The sequence below is a fragment of the Gymnoscopelus microlampas genome, assembly GCF_963454915.1.
Source record: "Gymnoscopelus microlampas genome assembly, chromosome: 15".
Lineage (NCBI taxonomy): Eukaryota > Metazoa > Chordata > Actinopteri > Myctophiformes > Myctophidae > Gymnoscopelus > Gymnoscopelus microlampas.
This window is the reverse complement of record NC_139952.1, coordinates 19,921,089-19,941,519: the sequence shown is the minus strand read 5'-3', so window position 1 is coordinate 19,941,519 and position 20,431 is coordinate 19,921,089. Positions and strand designations below refer to the sequence as shown.

At 42.2% G+C, this 20,431-nt stretch overlaps 1 protein-coding gene across 1 annotated transcript in view; it reads left to right on the top strand.

Annotated features, from left to right (window-relative positions):
• Positions 1 to 11,925: 11,925 nt before the first annotated feature.
• slc25a13 (solute carrier family 25 member 13) overlaps positions 11,926 to 20,431 on the top strand; it is a 58,859-nt gene continuing 50,353 nt past the window's right edge. Inside the window, exons 1-2 of the mRNA XM_084080944.1 lie at positions 11,926 to 11,968; positions 12,128 to 12,270. Coding sequence (XP_083937070.1) covers positions 12,161 to 12,270 — 110 coding nt within the window. The 5' untranslated portion in view covers positions 11,926 to 11,968; positions 12,128 to 12,160. The remainder of the gene's footprint in view (positions 11,969 to 12,127; positions 12,271 to 20,431) is intronic.

Below are 20,431 nucleotides of genomic sequence, written 5' to 3'. Positions count from 1 at the left end.
AAACAGACGGGTATGTTTCAGTTTAACGCCATCACCAGCGCTTGAGTCACTATGAAAACACAGACTTTGGTTTGATGTCAGGGCGGATTATGAGTTCCCTCTTGCTGCAGTGAAATTTATGACATTCCCCTTCCCGTGGCTGGTTGTTTGAGGAATAAATGTTTAGTTTCATACACTAGACACACAGCAGAGTATAGCTGCATGAGATGGGGTTGGTTCATGATTGACGTCTGTTAAATATGACATAGTGTACCCAGATACCTCGAAGACACCGCAACAAACGTAAATACCCATGAATGACAGTAGGCTACTTAACGTTTACATATTATTTTAGGTCGGTGATTCTCAGCCTTTTTAATTCCAAGAACCCCCAGTTTGACATACATTAGACCATGGACCCCCATTTGATATTTTTATCGTATCAATTTATTTTAGCTGCGCACCCCCTGAAGGACAAAGAAGAATAAAGTCTGCACACTGAGTCATGCTCCAAAGCTTAAAAATGTATTTTGGTTCCTTTTTACACCATTGGATGTGACGTTTCAACCCCCCTGAAGGATCCAGGTCTCTGGACCCCCATTGAGAACTAGTGTATTAGGCATTCCTGTATGAGGCGGACTTGAACTTGTGACACTAGGCCTCTGTCTATGTCGCACATGCACCAGGACACCCAGTTCATGTGTTTCTCATTAATTCATGAACAATGCAATTTAGGTGTGTCCATGACCTACTCTGTGACATGATTCAATAAAAGTCATGCAAGACCTTAAAATGAGTATATGTCAATATTTTGAAACAGTTGGAAAAGAATCCTCCAGGAACTGCGAGAACAGTACGTCTATCAACACAACACAGTACTTCTATCAACATGTACGATGAACTGGTGCTCCATATGACTCATCCTCTTGCTATCATTAAACCCCGCCGATTTGCATCTGAGCACAGCAGCCTTCCGAAGATGGCAGTGTGTTTTTAAAAGTGTGACGTACACCAACGACACCCACCCCGCTGTGTCTTCTTCCCCCATCATCTCCGAACGCCTGCGATACCCTGCAATTAGGGAGTTTGTTCTCTATTTTTACTCCATTTTTTCTTTCACCCTCTCGCCACCCAACCCCCACCCTAACCACTTACCCCCACCAACTCTGAAGTGCGAGAACGCACCATATCAGCCATTCACCTGTACTTAAAACCATTGGACAGTGAAGGAAAAGGGAATTAACAGGTTTGGGGTGGGGGGTACGGGGGCTATTTGGACACCAGAGAGGCTTTTTCGGTGGAGCAATTAAGTACTCTTGATGTTATTATCATCTCTGGTGAATTATCAGCCCTCTGATAATAGTAATTAATCAATCGTTGCGCTCACTTGGCCACTTCCCTGTAACCAGCTCTGATGCAGATCCACTGTCAACCTGAGCAGATGAGGAGCCGTGACTTATGGCAGGAGATGGCCTCACCTTTAATTGAATCAATCGTACATATCTAATAAAAAGTGTCCCTTGTGTCACATACTGTACCAAAGCAGCAAAAAGTCGCAATAAAATCTGCATGAAATACCCTCCTCGCTCGTTGCAGACGATGAGACCACAGTTCAAACACACTATATGAAAACTGCAAGACAAATTCTTCCCTCAAATCACACATGCGACTGAAAACTGCACTGCTGCGCTGTGTGGTCAGGGTCAAAATGATAGCATATGTTTAAAGGGAGAGTCCGGTGACAGACAAACTCATAAAACAGGACAAAAACATTTTCTCATTCTCTCTCTTTCTCTCTCTCTCTCTCTCTCTCTCTCTCTCTCTCTCTCTCTCTCTCTCTCTCTCCCTTCCTCCCTCTCACACAGGTCTGGGAAGACGGGGATGGGTGGGAGGCCTTGGCTCAGCTACAGTCAAGCGGTCCCAGTCCCAACAAGGAAACAATTAATCATGTGTGAGGGGCTGTCTGGGAGCCTGTGCTCTCTGGACAACAACAACACTCAGCCTTCTATCTCCCCTCAAGACAGAGCACACAGCCAACCAGCCAGCACAGCACACAGGCATGCATGCTTATCTACATGCACGCACGCACGCACACACAAATGCACACACACATATATATATAGAGATTTAAGAACACACACACACACACACACACACACACACACACACACACACACACACACACACACACACACACACACACACACACACACACACACACACACACACACACACACACACACACACACACACACACACACACACACACGGGGAACACAGTACATACATGCACTCAAACACACAAAACACACGTGCGCACATGTGGAGAAAAAAACCCTCATTAATGCAAGCACATGTACACATTCAAGAGCAGATGCAAATGACATTAGGCGTTGCAAGAACACACGCGCACACACACACACACACACACACACACACACACACACACACACACACACACACACACACACACACACACACACACACACACACACACACACACACACACAGGTGCTTACCTCCTGGTCAGCCTTATCAGATAGTTGTCACCACCTGCTAATGGTCATGATGACATGCAGGGGAGCTAAACAGCATTGGCTCACAACAAACCTCAAAGATCAAAGCCAGGCTTAAATTCCCAGCACCCTTTTTTTTTTTTGATCATCATAATTCAACAGATACTAAAGCCTCGTGCAGTGGTTTCCTTTGATATTTCAAACTTGGCTCTGCAGTGCTGTAAGAAAACAAAATGCGTGTAAGGTTTGGGGGTGCATTTTTCTTTCGCTCTTTCGAGATGACGAAGCAAACTTGAACTGACAGTCGCTTCACTCAAGGAAATTTAGTCCTCCCTGACTTAACTCTTGGTCTTCCGAAGTGGCAGGCCGGGTTAGGAGTGAGCTAAAGCAGACAGGACTTAGTGGAATGAAATAGGAAATTTGTCGTTTATTCCTTGCTGTGGCGTCTCCCTCAGACTGGGGGTGGTTTGTGTGTGTGTGTGTGTGTGTGTGTGTGTGTGTGTGTGTGTGTGTGTGTGTGTGTGTGTGTGTGTGTGTGTGTGTGTGTGTGTGTGCTTGCGTGCGTGTGGTGCTGACACAGGTGTGAGTGTGTATCTGCCCATGGGTCAGAGTGAGCCTCCTTACGTGTGTTTGTGTGTGCACAGTAAAATCCTCTGTCAATTCGTAAAAAGTGGACCCAAATAGCTTAACGGGTACATTTTGATGCTGTCAGAATTAAATTAATACTTTGTTTTTTTTTACTGTGTGTGTGTGTGTGTGTGTGTGTGTGTGTGTGTGTGTGTGTGTGTCTTTGCTTGTCCAACTGAGTAAAAAAAAAAGGTTTAAAAAATCTGCCCTAAACCCAAAGTGGGCCAAACAAAGAGGCTGGTGTGTGTTTCAGGATGGGCCGTCTGGATGGCATCAGGGGAGTTTGGCAGATTGGTAATGACACAGGTTACTCCTGAGGTCTCTGGTGAGAAACACACCACTACAGTCTGCAGTGGAAAAGAAGCTTTGAAGAGCTACTGCGTTAAAGTAGGCAGTGGAGAGAAAGAAAAGCATTGGCCATTCCTGTGTTTTTTTCATGAAGCTGTTTCTTTTTTCGTTTTTTTTTCTTAAAATACCATCCACTTCTGGCTAGTCTGTATAGGTTTGCGTTCTGTTCTGCAGGTGGACTACAAAAAAGGTTTACATTTTTTTTATAGCTGTGAAAAGAGTGAAAATGAGGCAAGAAAAAATAATGTCTAAACATTTGTTCACACAGTGAATTTAATGTGATGGCTGCCTATCTGGCGGGTCACTTTAACGTTGGGATCTATACAGTATTTGTATTCATTGTGCTTCACGTCGCGTAGCTGGCTCACCCATAAGATAAATGAGTTCTCAGTAGGGTGAGTGGAAGTAGACAAGCAGAGATGTTTTAGCTGTTTATGAAAGATGTAGACAGGTAGAATCACTGTAGAAAGTGAGTCCCTATCGTCAAACTGACAGCTCAGGGGTTGGGATAAAGTGCAGTACTGAGTGCAGTTGAGTAGATGGAATTGCATACATCTGCATAGCAATCCTTCAATAAAACCGCAAGGATCAAACACACAGTCACACGTTTTATGTCGTGTTAAAATGGCTTCCGACGAATAGAATTCATTGTCATTTGGACGCACACACACACACACACACACACACAAACGCACACAAAAACGCACATGCTCCAGATATTTTTCCTGCGTCCAGGTGGCAATCTGACAGGAAGAGGAACAGGAAAGGACTTAAAGATTTGCCACTGCTCTCGTTTCTCCTTCAAAGACAAACACCCCCACCTGGTCATCCCCCACAATGCTGCTTGCATGTCGGCCTCTGTGATCAGCGGTTATGAGAAAGCACAGGAATCTGACAGACAACTGCCTCAGCTGGGGTAAGAAAAAAAGAGTCGAGCCTCCTCGTTCTCTGCACGTTTCTCTCCCCACCATCAGTCCACCCCACCCCACCCCGCCCCCTCCTTCATTTCTGTTGGCCTGGTCCCTCTGTGTTTGTGGGCAGCATCTGGGTTCATTTATCCCAAAGAAGGCAGACATGCAGGCCGGGGGACCCCAGTGCCCTCTCGGGTTGCAGGGTCTGAGCTGTGCTTCAGTGTGGGTCCTTGTTGTTGATGAGGAGAGGGGCTCAGGGCAGGCCCTGCTCACTGGCCTGTTTGAGCCATCTCAAAGATCCCATCCCCTCCTTCCCCATGCAGGCCCCTCCGGCCCTGGGCCTCTTGCCCATCCCAGATGCCCCGGAGCATGGTTATTCTAGTGCTTCATCTGAACTGAAAGATGCTAACCAGACATATCCAGAAGCTACTGCAAGGCCAGCCCACCTTGAGGTTTAGGACAATTGCACGACTGCTGGTGCAAGTATATTTGTGCGTGCATGCGTGTACTTGTACTAATATCTTGGCGAGAACCAAAAAAAGTATAGAAATGTTGACATGAGGTTATGATGAGATGAGTTCGGACTTGGGTTTAGGGTTAGAATTAGAGTTAGTTCGAGGTTATGCCATGTAGAGGTAAAGGTGAGGGAATTCATGCGGTCAGTGGGAATCAGTCAAAAGTCAGGGTTAGGTTTGTGATGTGTGTGGCTGAATATGAGCATCTCTGAACAATAAACATGATGTGTGCGTATGCATAGCATGTCCTTATCCCATTAACAAGCAGATGTACAGTATGCTGCATTTGTAATAAGAAATTCAGCTCTGAAATGAAACAGTTGAAATCATCAGGCCGTTGCCAACTGTTCGTTCTGATATATTCAGTCCAGTGTCAATCCAGGTTATCAAGCTACGCAGCTGAATGTAAGCAGAGTGAGTTTGACTGGTTACTCTAAGTCACTGGGAAGTTATTCAAACAGTCATTCATTTCAATGTAAACAAAGAGGAGCTTGTCACACTGCAGGAGATATGGTGTTTATGTGAATGTCACTTTAAAGCAGTGCGTGTTCCACTCTATGACTCAGGATAGAGTTTGACAAACCACTGACTATGGATAGACGTAAGTACTGTACATTACAAGACATACTGTTGAGTGTGTAGAAAAACAGGAGAATCATAATAAAGTGAGTCCTATAGGATATGCATATGTATAGGTCAACTCTATGGCTTTGACAATCATAGATTAAAAGTGTAATAGAGCTAAAGGAAAGAGCTACTCAACCATATAAGCACTGTACAAATTTAAATTTGTGAAATAGAATAAAAATCCATTTCAATATATACAACTTTTTTTGTCTTGAGAGTACTGTAGGCTACATTAGTGCACTGATGGTAATTTCATGAGATTCACCGTGCCAAATTGCTTCTCCCATCATTGCTGTTCTCACCATCTCCGTGTCTTTAATGCAAAACAGATTTGTCTGGGACATCCCACACTATCTGGACAGCCTGTCTGCTGTGCGGTTTTGGTGCAACTCCTAAGTTATATAAAATCTCTGCTTTGGCAAGCGCTACGTTTTGCATGGTTTGTTGTTGTTGCACAATGGATGTTTGCAACCTCTGTATGTGTGTGTGTGTGTGTGTGTGTGTGTGTGTGTGTGTGTGTGTGTGTGTGTGTGTGTGTGTGTGTGTGTGTGTGTGTGTGTGTGCGTGTGAAATCCCTGCGTGACTAGAGAGGCCCACCATACTTTATTCTCCTATGAGATACCCTGTTTACTAATGATGCAGCATAGCAGAACACTCATTATGTTTGCCCACCCGTGTCTTTCTTGAAAGAAGACACTGCACTGTTGGTGCTAAACATGATACACCTACATGCAGTGAGCACAAAACTGTACTTGTAATCAAATGTTATCATTCTTTGACGTTTGTCTGTTCGTGTCATAATCAACCAATACGTTATTGTGATAGAATCTTTTAGGCTTGAACCGTGGCAAACGTGACGGTGCCAATACCGTGACCCTTTCTTTCAGGTTGAAATGTCACTAAATCATTTGAATCTCATTTCCATATCATGAATATCTATTTGGGAATGCATTAGTCCATAAATTCACATTACACCAAAAAAGAAGAGTGGAGGAAAAATATTCCCAGTGACCGCTGGCAAAGTATTTCTGTGTAGCTGTCCAACCCTTTCAGTCCACTTAAGAAGAGGGAGAGGGAAAAAAAAGAAAGACACAAATGATTGACAGATGATAGCAATAAAAGTAAGAGCGAACTGGCCATTTTAGCGTGGTGGGGCCATTTGAGAGGGGATTATTAACCTGTCAGCATTTCAAACTGAGACATAGCATCTTCCTCCAAAACACATCCCCAAGTCTCTGTTACTTTTATTAGAAAGCCTTAAAACCTTTTGACCCCCATGGCTACCGTTATTGGCTGTTAACAAGGACTTGTTGGTCAGTGGGGAAACCCTAAGTGGCCAATTAATCATTTGTTTAGAGTTAGGGTCTATTTTGGAAGCTCTGTGTTTAGGGGGATAAAAATAGAACGCTGTGGCTCGAGACGGCTGGTCGTCACTCATCGCTCATGTTGTCAGGACACGTGGGCCCTTGGGGATGTGGACAGGAGACCCCTCCGGCCATGGAAGTTCAAAGGTTGCAGGGTTTATCCTTATTACCCACTTACTTGGGAGGTGGTCCGTCTATTCCTGAAATAGAGTTTTAGTATTTGATCCTAAGTGATATCAAACAAAGAAAAAACATTTCAGCTAAAATTGCAGAACATTTCATTTCCCTGAGCCTAAGAAGGGATGCATATGTCAGAGCAGCTAGACGCAGCAGTTTGCATGCCTCAAATAATTTTTGCAGCTCATGAATAATACAGCAAGCAAAGTAAATACCGGCTCATCTTTTCCACGGTAAATGCCACAAATAAGTGAGTTGTTTAGTGGTGGAGTGACAGCACTGTAAAATAAAATGTCATGGGAACAAATCATTAATCATGTTAAATATTGTCATATGACAGGAGGAAATACAGGTTCAGAGATTGCACAAGATGATAAAACATTACTTACAGCCATTTTTCCAATAAGCCAAGGACCCTGTGCCGTCAATATTTGCAGGGGATGTGGAATATGCCCTGGCGAAGGCCATTTTGCGAGGAGCAGAGAGCCTGCTGGGAAAAATACAGTGGTTCACGCTGGGTCTCCGGGAAGCTGAAAAGCCACCGGCAAAAAGCTATGAATTATTTTGAGTGCAAAATGCATTTTCTTTGAAGACCGTCGGGCCATTAGAGCCCTTTTGCTCCCTTTTAAATTGTTTTTATGCTGTGAGTAATGTTAACCTTTGCTTTTGTAGTCATGAAATTCTCTCTCCACCTTTTTTCGCACCCTGGAACAATGCACAGATAGGTTGGAAAGGCTGGGAATAAAGTATAGGAACCATTTACTGTGAGGAAGAGGAGGTGTGAGGAAGGAACTACACAGCCTAATACTACACAGTAAGATGCTTGCTGAAAAGAAGAGGTTTTCAAATTTTAAAATGAGTTCTTTGCGATGGAGTAGGCCATCATTTCTATAGGTCGTTGCACCAGATGTGGCAATAAATGGCATCTAAGGGAGCTACAGTGTGCAGACTGCAGAACATTTATGTTTTGTCCTTATAGCAGAACATTAAAGTCATAGGGACATCAAAAAATATACTACCGTATAATCTATTTGTTTCCATGATAATGTACCCAGGAATACACACACAAGCACCTGCACATGCACTACATTTTAGGACAGCTATTTTATGAATACCATTAGGCGTAATACATTTTTTCATTTTCAAAACTAAAACTCTAAAGCACGACACTGGTGTGTAAGTATAAATCAGGCACAACTTCAACCCTAACCCCTAAACCTATAAACGTCTCATTGTAATTCCGTAAAACCCCAACCTGAACTTTTCCTAGTTGTATGCCTAACTCCCAAAATATATTTGTTTGACCATAAAACAACCATTTATCTGGCATGGTACCTTCTATATTTGGTAGTGGTACTACCCAAATATAGAAGGTACTACCCAAATATGGAAAGTACTACCCAAATATAGAACAAACATGGGAAAATTCTCATTCTACTACTCTGCTACCAAAATGTGGAATGCCCTGACACCATCCATTAAAAGATGTAAATCATCTATCAGGAGACCACATGGGGAGATGCAATATATATAGAAAGGAGGTGTCATTCACTGATGCCGTTTTTCTCCTTTTTACATATAGTGTTTTATATTTGTTGATGACATGTATTATTGTGCAATTTTTATTCTATGGTGATGAATTGAAAACTAGCTCTGCTCCATTGCGTTAGAAGCAGTTCTCCTCAACTAATGATATGGACCAGAGCTACTTGAAAACAAGTCCCCAGGACTTTTTTGTGTCATCCTTTTAGCCTTAATGTCTGACTGCACCACGTGCCGTTAACATTTTTGACTAATAAAGTATTCAATCACTCGTCACACAATATTAATTTCTCAAATTCAACACACGCACGCACGCACGCGCGCACACACACACACACACACACACACACACACACACACACACACACACACACACACACACACACACACACACACACACACACACACACACACACACACACACACACACACACACACACACACATCATCAGACAATCGATTCATCCATCAATGTGTCCTATCCTATGGGATACAGGATAGGTGGGGGCACTAGGGACATCTCGGCACCTCGATGAAAAATGTGCGATTTTGTCCAAAATGTTAAAAAAATTGATATTTGAAAAATGGTCTTAAGTAATGTAAAGTATACATGATCATTAGCAGACTTAATTTTATCCTTCAACTTCTTGTTTTTGCCCCAAAATTACTGGATATACAGGTTTTGGAACAACTTGTAGCAATTGTAAAAAAATATTAGACCTTAATTGTCGAATATTTAAGCATGTTCTAATCTTGTATACCTTACCTAACCATTTTTCTAATATTTCATTTTTAACATTTTGGACAAAATAGCCAATTTTACACCAAGGTGCCCAGATGTCCCTAAGTGCCCACGTCCTGTTATCATCCTATGCACGTGCTGCTCACCCCGCCCCCTCCTCCTCCTGTTGCCCTGCACCACGTGCCACTGATCCTCTCTCATCCGCTGCACCGGCGCATGATGATCACCATGGGAACGTCGTCACGCACAAGGAAGTGTACGTACCGGGGAAGCCAATTGACAGTATAAGCTTGCTATAGAATGGCAGCAAAGGTAAGCAGACTTGTTTTCTCCTGAGGATTTCAGGTTGTTTTCCGAATGGCCATCGCACTCATTGGCAGTGATGCAGGGGGTCTCATCTCCGCAGGGACACAGCGGGGGGGTGTTGTCAAAAAGCACTGGATGACATTGTGCAAGGATGATTGAGGCAGCTTGCTAACTAGTCGTTAGCAGGGTTGCCATGTCGGCTTATTATAAGCGATTTTGGGCTTCTTTTTCTGTAAAGTTGCTTGTAAATATTGGTTAGTTGCGGGTTGCGGTTTTTGGGCTCTTTTCTAAGGTGTACTTGCTTATTTTAGGCTTGCTTCACAATTTCGTAATTATTATTTAAACCAGTGGTTCTCAAATATTTTAAGTGTTTTGTGCCATGGGAGCATTTGTGTTGGTAGAATGTTTCCAAATAAATATTCCAAATATTCCACATTTTATTGCAAGGGTTTTTGAAAATAGCAGATCTACATGCGTGTGAGCTTTTTTCAAATAATAAGTGCTCATGTATCTTCTTTTGGGCTTGTTTTCAAAGACCTGGTTGCTTATTTCTCACTAAACCTGGCAACACTGGTTCGTTAGCTTGCTAAGAGGATGTGTTGGAGGTTAACGCCACCGGGCCACATGACATTGACTTTGGGACTTACACAGTAGCCAGCCTGGCTAACAGTTATATCAAAGTGCGTTTATCCAGTGATCACAGCGTGCAGCAATGTTACTTTGTTAGCTACAACTGTTATATCTTTAAAGCTTTCAAGTAGGTTTACTTCCCATTTACAGACAGTATTGCCCGCATGTATGTCTCCTACAAAAAAAAAAAACGTCTGTAATCAATGATAACCTTGCCTTGCTTAGCTTCAATGCTACACCGGTGCAGCATCAGGAGAAGCATGCAATGCAACCACCTGCAGATGCATGAGAGTCAGTTCATTATTACGGTCCCCTGGTTTGAGGAGGTTTAAGATGACAATACAGCGTTTCCCACGTCTCATTTGTGGAAGAGTGTGAGGGTGGTGGGTAATATCTGGAATCTAGAGTTGCAATACCAACCCTTGACAGCCCATACAGCCAAACACAATATGATTGTATTAAACAACGTTCAACTCAACAACATTGCAGCTGTACGGAAAGCTTGAATTATCTTTCTATCTGCAAAGTTTTTGTTTAATAAAAGTCCACCGTAGACATATTATGAGCTACTTAGTGTCAATAAATTCTGTGCAGGTGATTATTTTTTCTAAGTGTTGGAGTTTGGAAGCGCTCGTTTTCATCCTGCTGCTGCCTCCTGCATTATGTGCAATTTCGAAACGGGTGGTAAGCAGGACCGTTGAGTGATTTCCAACAAGCGCTTCCAAACTCGAACACTTAAAAAAAGTATCACCTACACAGAATTTCTTGGCAGAAAGTAGCTATTAACAACATGTCTATGAAACAAAAACTTTGCAGATAGAAAGAGGATAATTCTAGTTTTCCATACAGCTGCAATGTTGGTGGGTTTAACGTTGTTTAATACAATCAGATAGGACTTTTCTGTTTGGATGTTGTTATTGCAACTCTAGATTCCAGATATTAAAAATGGAATCTAAGAGTTGCCTGTGGCTAGGTGGTGGGTGGGAGGCCAGTTTAGTTTTTCTGTTTTCAAAGCAAATAATTAGTTATTATCAGGGGTGTCTAATCTGCATAATGTGCAACATTTAGATTGATAGACACTAGACAGACCTGGATCCTGAGGGAAATGCAGTTGTCAAGTCATGGCAGATTCAGATGCAACTTTTGTCACATCACACGATTACAGATGTCATGCAAGCTAAGCTCCCAACATCTTCTGTGTTATGCTGATGTCTGCACTCTGTTGTCACTGTGTATTTGCATAGGCTACACACTATACACAGTGAAATGTAGTATCTGCATTTAACCCATCAACTAAGTATCAGGAGCAGTGGGCATGGGCAGCTACAGGGGCAGCGCCTTGCGGAGCAGTTGGGGGTTAAGTGTCTTGCTCAGGGACACTTCCCTATGTTTCCCAGGCGACCTCTCTACTCACTCAGCTACGGCAAAGGGGGCAGAACTGTCCAAGAGCAAGCCACTGAACCCCTAACTGGGTTGCGCCTTGCATGGTTTCCTCTGCCATTGGTGTGAGAATGTGTGTATGAATGGGTGAAAGTGAAGTACACTGTAAAGCGCTTTGAAGGGTCAGAAAGACTAGAAAGGTGCTATATAAATGCAGTGCTATTTACCATTTTACCATTTACTTTTACAGGTAGGTCTGCCAAAGAGGGCTGATGCAACTGAGCTCAAATCCATTTTTGAAAAGGTGGGATTGTTATTTTTCTGTTGCTTTAAAAAAAAAAACCAAACACCATACTAATGTTTTTCTTGCCACAATCTTTATGACCTGATTCAGCATTCTTTTCAAACACTAGCTATCCAACATGCATCTGTAAATCAGTATAGTTTTCTCCACCTTTTGCAGTACGCTAGCATCAAGAAGAATGATGAGTCCTTCATGTCACCAGAAGACTTTGTGGCCCGCTTCCTCCACGCCCACACAGACCTCAAACTATCTGACGATGGTACCACTCTGCTTGCTGGGGTGGTGGACCAGAAGAAAGATGGGTAGGTGTCCTGTTCAGCTGTGGGCAGAGAACCAGCTGCTACTGGTATAAAATAATTCAAAATGTAGAGATCAGAGTCACATGATAATCCCTAGTGTTGATTCAACTCGGAGAGTCTACACATGGAACCAAATGGTCCAATTAGTTGAAGTTTAATTAACTGTGATGATTTTACTGTTCGTTTCTTTGCTACTTTTTGAAAACATCTCTTGAACATTATTTCATTTTTTTAACATGACAAAAAAATAAATCCCCAACTGTCTCTGTAAGTTGACACAAACTCGATGGCTTCACCAAGGGGCAAAACGAACTATACAATACATACATCGTAGACCTACATACACTTAAAAATAGGGAGACAAAAAAAAAAGACTAATTACAATACAAAAATAATAACAATTAAAAAAAGTAACAGTAATGAAATTCATGTGTAACAATTACTTATAGGTTGAGAGATAGCGTCTTTACCATAATAATACTGTTCTTGTTATACCACAATATTGATTTAAACATTAAAAGTGGTGGGGGGGACAGACCATGCTAATATGATCAATCAATCATGTGGGATGGGAGATTTTCGAGATAAGTAAGAAAGGGTTGCCATATCCTATAAAACATGTGTATGTTATTTCTTAGAGAGTATATGTTATATTTTTTAGGGGTGTACAGCTGTTCAACACTGTAAGCCACAATCCAATTGGCAGTGGGAGTTCCGATTTCCATTTCATTGCTATGCATTCTTTGGCAATAGCCAATAAGATTTACTGTAAGCTTAATGGAATAACATGTAAGATTAGTATTCGAAAGGTTGAAAACGTCTCTGATAGATATCACTGTGACGTTGCATTGCTGAGGCATTTCTTATTGTATTAGATTGTACTGTGGAGATGTTGCCTTACCAAAAACAGAATTCACATGTATTTCATGTTTACATTTTAAAGTATAGCATTGCAAAAAGAAAATATATTTATATATGCACTATATTTTTTGCATTTAGTTTAGGTTCTTGGGCCATGTGAAACATGACATTTATGGGCCATTTATGAAACATGACATCCATTTTCTGTGTGGGGAATTAGCAAAGAAGGGATAGAGTAGATAGCAAGGAGATAAAGTGAGACATAAGCTGGATTTGAAACCAACCATGATGTTGTGAACAGGCCTGTTTCTATGTGGTTCAAATCCTAATGGGTTGAACCACCAGGACACCCCAAAGATTAACATATAGTGAATTTGAATATCCATCTAGCCAGTTGTCACAGTAAAATCCTGAGTGTTAATTTAACTCTGAGTTAACCGCATCAACCTATATATTTCGTTGCACGTCAAATAGCGAAATAGCTGATCTACAAGCTCACAACGCGTCGTGCTGTGACACATTGTGAGCTTGTAGTTGTGCTATTTTTCCCGAATGTTTGCCTATTATGACATGCCCAGATAAGGGATCACTCACAGGATTTTTACATGTTGCTGACTTCATCACAAAAGCTGCAAGGACGTATATATTATGCGTCCCTTTGATCATGCATGACCATCTTCCTAATATTATTTTGCATTTTCATAAACACATTATTTTACCAAATTGTTTTGTGTAAAAAAAAAAGCATAGATGTCTTTCATATGAATTATTGTGCAAAGAAACATCAAGCCATCCACCAAAGGCCTCTTTTCAAGTGTTTTTTTCCCTCTTCTTTGTAGATTCACCCCTAATTTCACACTTCCCCCTCCCACTCAAACCCCATCACCCTGTTTTTTTACATTAATATGTATGTTTTTAATGATATGTAATGATGGGTAATACATTGTAAGGGTAAGCCAAAAAAAAGAAAGAAAAGAACAACATATTGCTATGGTAACCACCTGGGCTCCTGCAAAGAGCAAAGTGCACATGGCTGCAGAGTTTCATATTAATACGTCTGCTTTAAGTAGAACGTGGGGTGTACGCTGTTGTGAGGTTGGAAAGCGCAACATAGTGAGGCATAGACAGACAGACACACACACACACACACACACACACACACACACACACACACACACACACACACACACACACACACACACACACACACACACACACACACACACACACACACACACACGTGCACACACTCATGCACTGTAATTGCCCATGCTATTCAGCAGCACTCCCATGCATTGTGTGGCTTTGGAGCGGGATAAATGGTGACTGTGGCATCAGTGTTATTAAGGGGGTAAATCTATTAGGAGCCCATTGCTCAAACTCTGTATCTAAAGCTCATTTTGCCTCTGTGCAGGGGATTTGAAATGACATCGGGGCAAAATGGAAAAACGTGTCTCTCTTACTGATCATGGGTTTTCAAATAATACAATAAAGAGCAAGGTTTTGATTCGGCCCTGTTTGTTTACAGTTGACATGATGGTAAGGGCCTTGTTATACTCTTACTCAAATTTGTTCTGCTTTTCTTTTTGTTATTCTAAAATCTGAATAATTAGGTTAGACAATGAGACTGGATGATTACATTACAGGACGGCATACATGAGCAGGAAAAAGAAAAACAATAGATATGCAGGCGCAGGGATGTCAGCATCAGCCCCTTAATGCTAGCTGAAAACACAAATGCATTGTTTTTCAAGCACCTGCCGTGCAAAGCGTCATGAAAAGAAATGGGAGCAAGAAAACAAACCACTTTAGCAGCTGTATTTTGATTTTGCTCACAGCTCACATGCAAATAAGTCGTAAACAATAAACTTTGGTGGGTACATGTGCCTGTTTTTTTTCTAAGCTAATGTGTCTGCTGCTGTTTTGCACAGGTAGGACAAGACTCCATTTCAGCAAGATGAGTCGGGTGTAATGGAGTTCGGAGGGGGTCGGATTGCAGTTTGTGTGTGTGTGTGAGTGTGTGTGTGAGTGTGCTTGTGTCTGTATTTTTTGTGCATGAGAGCGAGCGTAAAAAAACAATTTGGAAAAATAACTTTTTAGTCACAAGCTCTTTTTGCTTCTTATTGGTTAAATATTTATAAAACCCACAGACAGACTTGACCACTTTCTCCAAAAATGTTGAAATTAGCCAATAGCCACTATTAGCCAGTCTACAATCTCACAATACGTTGTGATGTGATGTGACAACCCATTTTTGCTACTTTTGTGCAACATTTGTACGACAAAGTAGGGCATTAATATAAAACTGACAGCAACTATATGCGAAAGTGTGCGTTTTGGAGATGTAAACAGCATAATGCATTTCTCCGCCTCCCCCTTGGTGGTGACTGTGTAAAAAAATCTGGTGATATAGTGACAGCCATAACAATCTGTTCTGTTGAAATCACTTTTCTCCCTCTTCTGTACCCCCCTCCAGCCCCCTTCTACTCAGACGGAGGTGGTGGGATTGTCGAAGAGGGCGTTGTGTCTGTGTCTGTGTCTGGGGCTCGTAGAGTTGTTGGACGCATTCGCTGACTACCAAGAAGAATTAGATGGTCGATGCTTTGATCCTTCCATTCTGACTTATCTTCCATCTCTTTTACACTGTCCTCTCCTTTTTTTGCATTCGCTCTGGGTCTCTCCTCTGTCTTGCCGTCTGGCTTTCCCCAGTTCTGTTTATCTCTCTCTGTCCGCATAACCTGGATACAGAGCTCCCTCTGTGTCTCTTTCAATCACCCACACATGCCTCTTCTCCATCTCTCCCACCCTGTTGGAGTGTGAAAAATCCCCAGGCACCTATAGACTCTTGGCGGTAAAAATGAAAAAAAAAAAACTTTAAGAAAGCATGCTGGGAAAATTGCAGTCAGCGGGCTGCCATGGGCATTGTGGACAGAAACTGGTGGGTGTCCACACTAAAAACACGATGGAGCAGATACCGTGATCCAGTGCATGTGGATGTGCATGTGGCTGTGCGTTTGTGTGTGAGCTTGGGCCAGGCGGGTGGAAGGCTCGTCAGCAACAACGCTAGGATGCCGGAGAGACAAGGGCTTATTGAAGTCGCTCAACCCCCCCTTCCTCTCTTTACCATCAAGCGAGCAGAGCTGTCGGCCCGTCGCCTCGCCCTAAACCAACACCATGCACTTACGCTGCTTGTAAACAACACTTCCAGACCCCCAGCTCTCTTGTGTTTCTGAAGGAGCCTATTTAATAACCTGCAGGGGAGATGACAGAGATAGGATGAAGAAAAACAAAGGTATCACAGGGTGTCAGGAGAAATCGCACATCGGACTGAGGTCGGCACCAGTCTACCAGAACACTGGTAATCTTTCAGGTCATCATGTTTGCCTCTTGCATGTACGTAGCAGCTCTCATCTGAAGTTTTTTGTGCGAGTGCTGGTCCATCAGAGTCTCGCAGAGTTCCATAGACTGTAGGAATATGAGAATGATACACGTCACGGGTCGACGGTTGTAGTCAATTTAAAGACTCAACAAATCCCAGGGAATGCTCAAAGTATACTCTGCAGACTTGGCTGCAGTATCACATTAGCCCCTTTGTGCACAGTTCGACCATGCAGTTTGACTGTGTGTACATGTATAGAGGAAAGCCTGGAGACATGCCATAGCAGTTGATGGTTGGGAGATGCTGTCTGTTGATTTGATTATTGAGCGTCTTGATGGGGTCGGCACTACATAGTCAAGCGATGGCTTCTCCTCCCATCGTAATTGTTTTGTAGTCGTCATGGCGCTGCTAATCAACCATCATAAGCTTCATCCTTGGCTAGAGAACTGAGTGGGCATGTTTGTGTGTTTGTGTGCGTGTTTGTGTGTGTGTGTGTGTGTGTGTGTGTGTGTGTGTGTGTGTGTGTGTGTGTGTGTGTGTGTGTACTGTGTATGCCAGTATGTGTTACTGTGTGTACAGTATGTGCAAATGCACATTTATGGTATTTGTGTATGTAATGTGCCCATGTGTATCTATTACATGTTTATGAAAGTGTGTACTTGTATGAGCAGGTACACGTGCTGTATGTGTGTATATTTTATGGTAATGCCCCCTGGATCTTCTCTGGTCTCGCCAGTCTAAACCACGGCCAATCCTCTTGTGATCAACAATGCTCTCGGTTACACTAATATCCTCATTATCCATGTCTAGGCAGACACAGACAGAGAGACAGGCACTCATGTAAACTGATGCGTGTGAAAAAAAAACGTTTTTGTGTGTCCATCCGTCTCTCTGGGAATCTTTATTTTTTGCATTTCTGTTTTATTTTTGATACATATTGAGATGCGAGAGAGAAATAGAGGCGAAGACATGCAGCAAACAGCATCGAGTCGCATTCAAACTCTATAGGAAGGACTATAGCCTTATTTATATTGTATGTGCTCTTACCAGGTGAGTCACCATGGAATATTTATATTCAGGTGACATTTTAAGGCATGCCTACTTTGTTACAAAGCACAGTGGCGGGTGGAAGGTGTAGATGTTAGGCTTCTGGACTACAGGCAGTGCAACTCTGCTACATTCAAACACGACCCCCGACAAGTTCCTAATGTTTACATCCCCCCCCGGGTCTCCTGCATGCAAACAAATACCGTTCAGCCAAAGGAATCCGTTTCAGCCCAGAGACATATTGGTCTTCCAGGAAACAGGCAGGAGTCAGGACAGGACTACTCTGCTACCTACACAGTATACCCATGTTTGACGTGCACCGACTAGCCTAGCCACCAGTGGTGGAAAGTAACTAAGTGCATTTACTTAACTACTGTACTTAAGTACAATTTTGAGGTGTTTGTACTTTACTTAAGTATTTCCAATTTCCAATACTTCTACTTTTACTTCACTACATCTGAGAGGCAAATATTGTACTTTTACTCCACTACAATTATTTGAAAACTTTAGTTACTAGTTACTTTTCAGATATAAATGATGATATTATGAAACAAACATTAACCACTTTAGCCTTATTTTATACCTAAGCTATTTGAAAATAGCAGATGTACAAGCTCACAACGCGCCGCGATGCGACGCGTTGTGAGCTTGTAGGTCTGCTATTTTCAAACATTTTAGTACTTTTACTTTTGGTATTTTAAGTACATTTTGATGCCCATACTTTTGTACTTTTATTCAAGTACATTTTGAATTCCGGACTTTTACTTGTAACAGAGTATTTCTATATCGCAGTATTGGTACTTTTTTTTTCCCACCACTGCCCGGTCCCAACGTAAGCACATTTATCAACTGGACTTCTCATGCCGGTATAACTTCAAAGAACGTCCGTCCGTCCGTCTGATAGGAACGCTCATTGTTCAGTGATGCTCAGATCACTGCTGATATTTGCTCTGTTCTTAACAGCTGATGCTTGGCGTGCAGTGGTGTGCTCTTGTGCCCCTGCTGCCACCCACTCGCCAACAGGCCCCCGTTCTTAAAACCGCCCGGCTAGTTAATACAACAATTAGTTTCGGATTGAAATTACAACAGATGATTTAAATGTATTTTCTATTTTCGAGCGCCATGGGCAGAGAAAGGAAAAACATTGACACGCAGGCTTATTCGCTCTGGATTTCTGTGTACGTCTGCTTTTTTTCCTGCTTTCTCTCTCTCTCTCTATCTCTCTCTCTCACACACACACACACACACACACACACACACACACACACACACACACACACACACACACACAAAATTGCTTGTTCAGTTACTTGCACGCTTTGAGATATTTACACACAGATGTGAGCTTGCACACGTACATCCATGAACAGCCACGTGTCCATGTCTCTCTCTTACACACACACACACACACACACACACACACACACACACACACACACACACACACACACACACTCCTCTGAATTTCATCAGTAACATAATTAATTAGTGCGGGCAGCAAAAAATGTAATCATTGCTACACCCCCACCTCCATAAATTGAAATAGATTTAATAGGTAGATGCTCAGGGACTGCTCGTTAGCACTGACCCCCCTCCTGTAATTATCCTATCCATTTGTGAAATTCATAATGGACTTGAAGGGACTCTGGCCAGAATTAGGACTGGATTGTGTCCTCACCGTTCTCGCATTGGGGGTCCCAGTGGGTTCATACACCCACCTGTTTATTCTTGTCTTGTTGATTATGATGCATGTGTTTTTTCCCCTCAATATTATTGATATGGATAGAACACTAAGACTTTGGAGAAAGAGGGAGTTAGACAGAGTTGTGTGTGCCTGCATGCACACCAAAACTCTTATGCACGCACGCGCGCATGAATGCAAAACATACTATACACCTAAACAGATACTGTAATAGGGTCTTTATTTACTGGCAGCCGCTAACGCTGCCAACACCGCTTACAGTGTTGACTAATTCCAGTGCATCTAAGCTACCGCTCAATGTCTTCCTGTGCCTTGGCCCATTTAGACATTTCACTACGGTTCATATTGTATTAAGCCATTAAGACCTGAGGCGCTTCTACAAATGTCTTCTAAATCCTAATAGTTTTCTGAAACACTTCTGTTGCTATAATATCAGTGGTTATCAAACTTTTTCATGTCAAGGACCACCCAAAATGATATGTTGTTGGTGACCCCCATCTCAAAATATTTAGTTCCAGGGACCCCCAGAAGCACAGATTTGAGTTACAAATGTTCGCTTTAAAAATATATATATTCAAAGATTTGCACAAACCTTCATGATTTTTAGCTCATAGCGCAGCACTCATAGCGCAGCACTCAGTGCTGCACTATGAGCTTGTATAGCTGCATTTTTTAAATGGTCAAAGCATAAAATAATGGTTACAGCTAAAAATCTAAAATGACACAGATGTGTTCCCGGATTGAATGGGTTAAGTTTATATTGAAGGATTTCCTTAGTTGGCTTCCAGCTAACTCCCCTGCCTGTCCACTTGTTTAAAATGGCACGGCGAAATATGTAATTCTTTTTCCCCCTCTTTTTCTTTTAAAAAAAATGTTACCCTCTGTGCCAGCTGCCAAGTTAGACAGGCGGCATATGCTGAGCTTTTAAAAAAATGCTCTATTTTCTTAGAGTCATGGTGACTGAGTTTATGATATTAGAAGTAGAATAATGGGCTACTGGGCTAAATGACTTGTTGAATTATGCTCAAGGCTGAATGATACGCTGTTGCAAGTGTACCAGTTTGCTGCTGTCTGATAGAAACACATCATATTTTGGGTATTAAAACTGGTATCTGTTTAATCCGTATCATTGGACACTTGAAGAATTGTTCACACGCTTTGTTGTGTATTTTTGT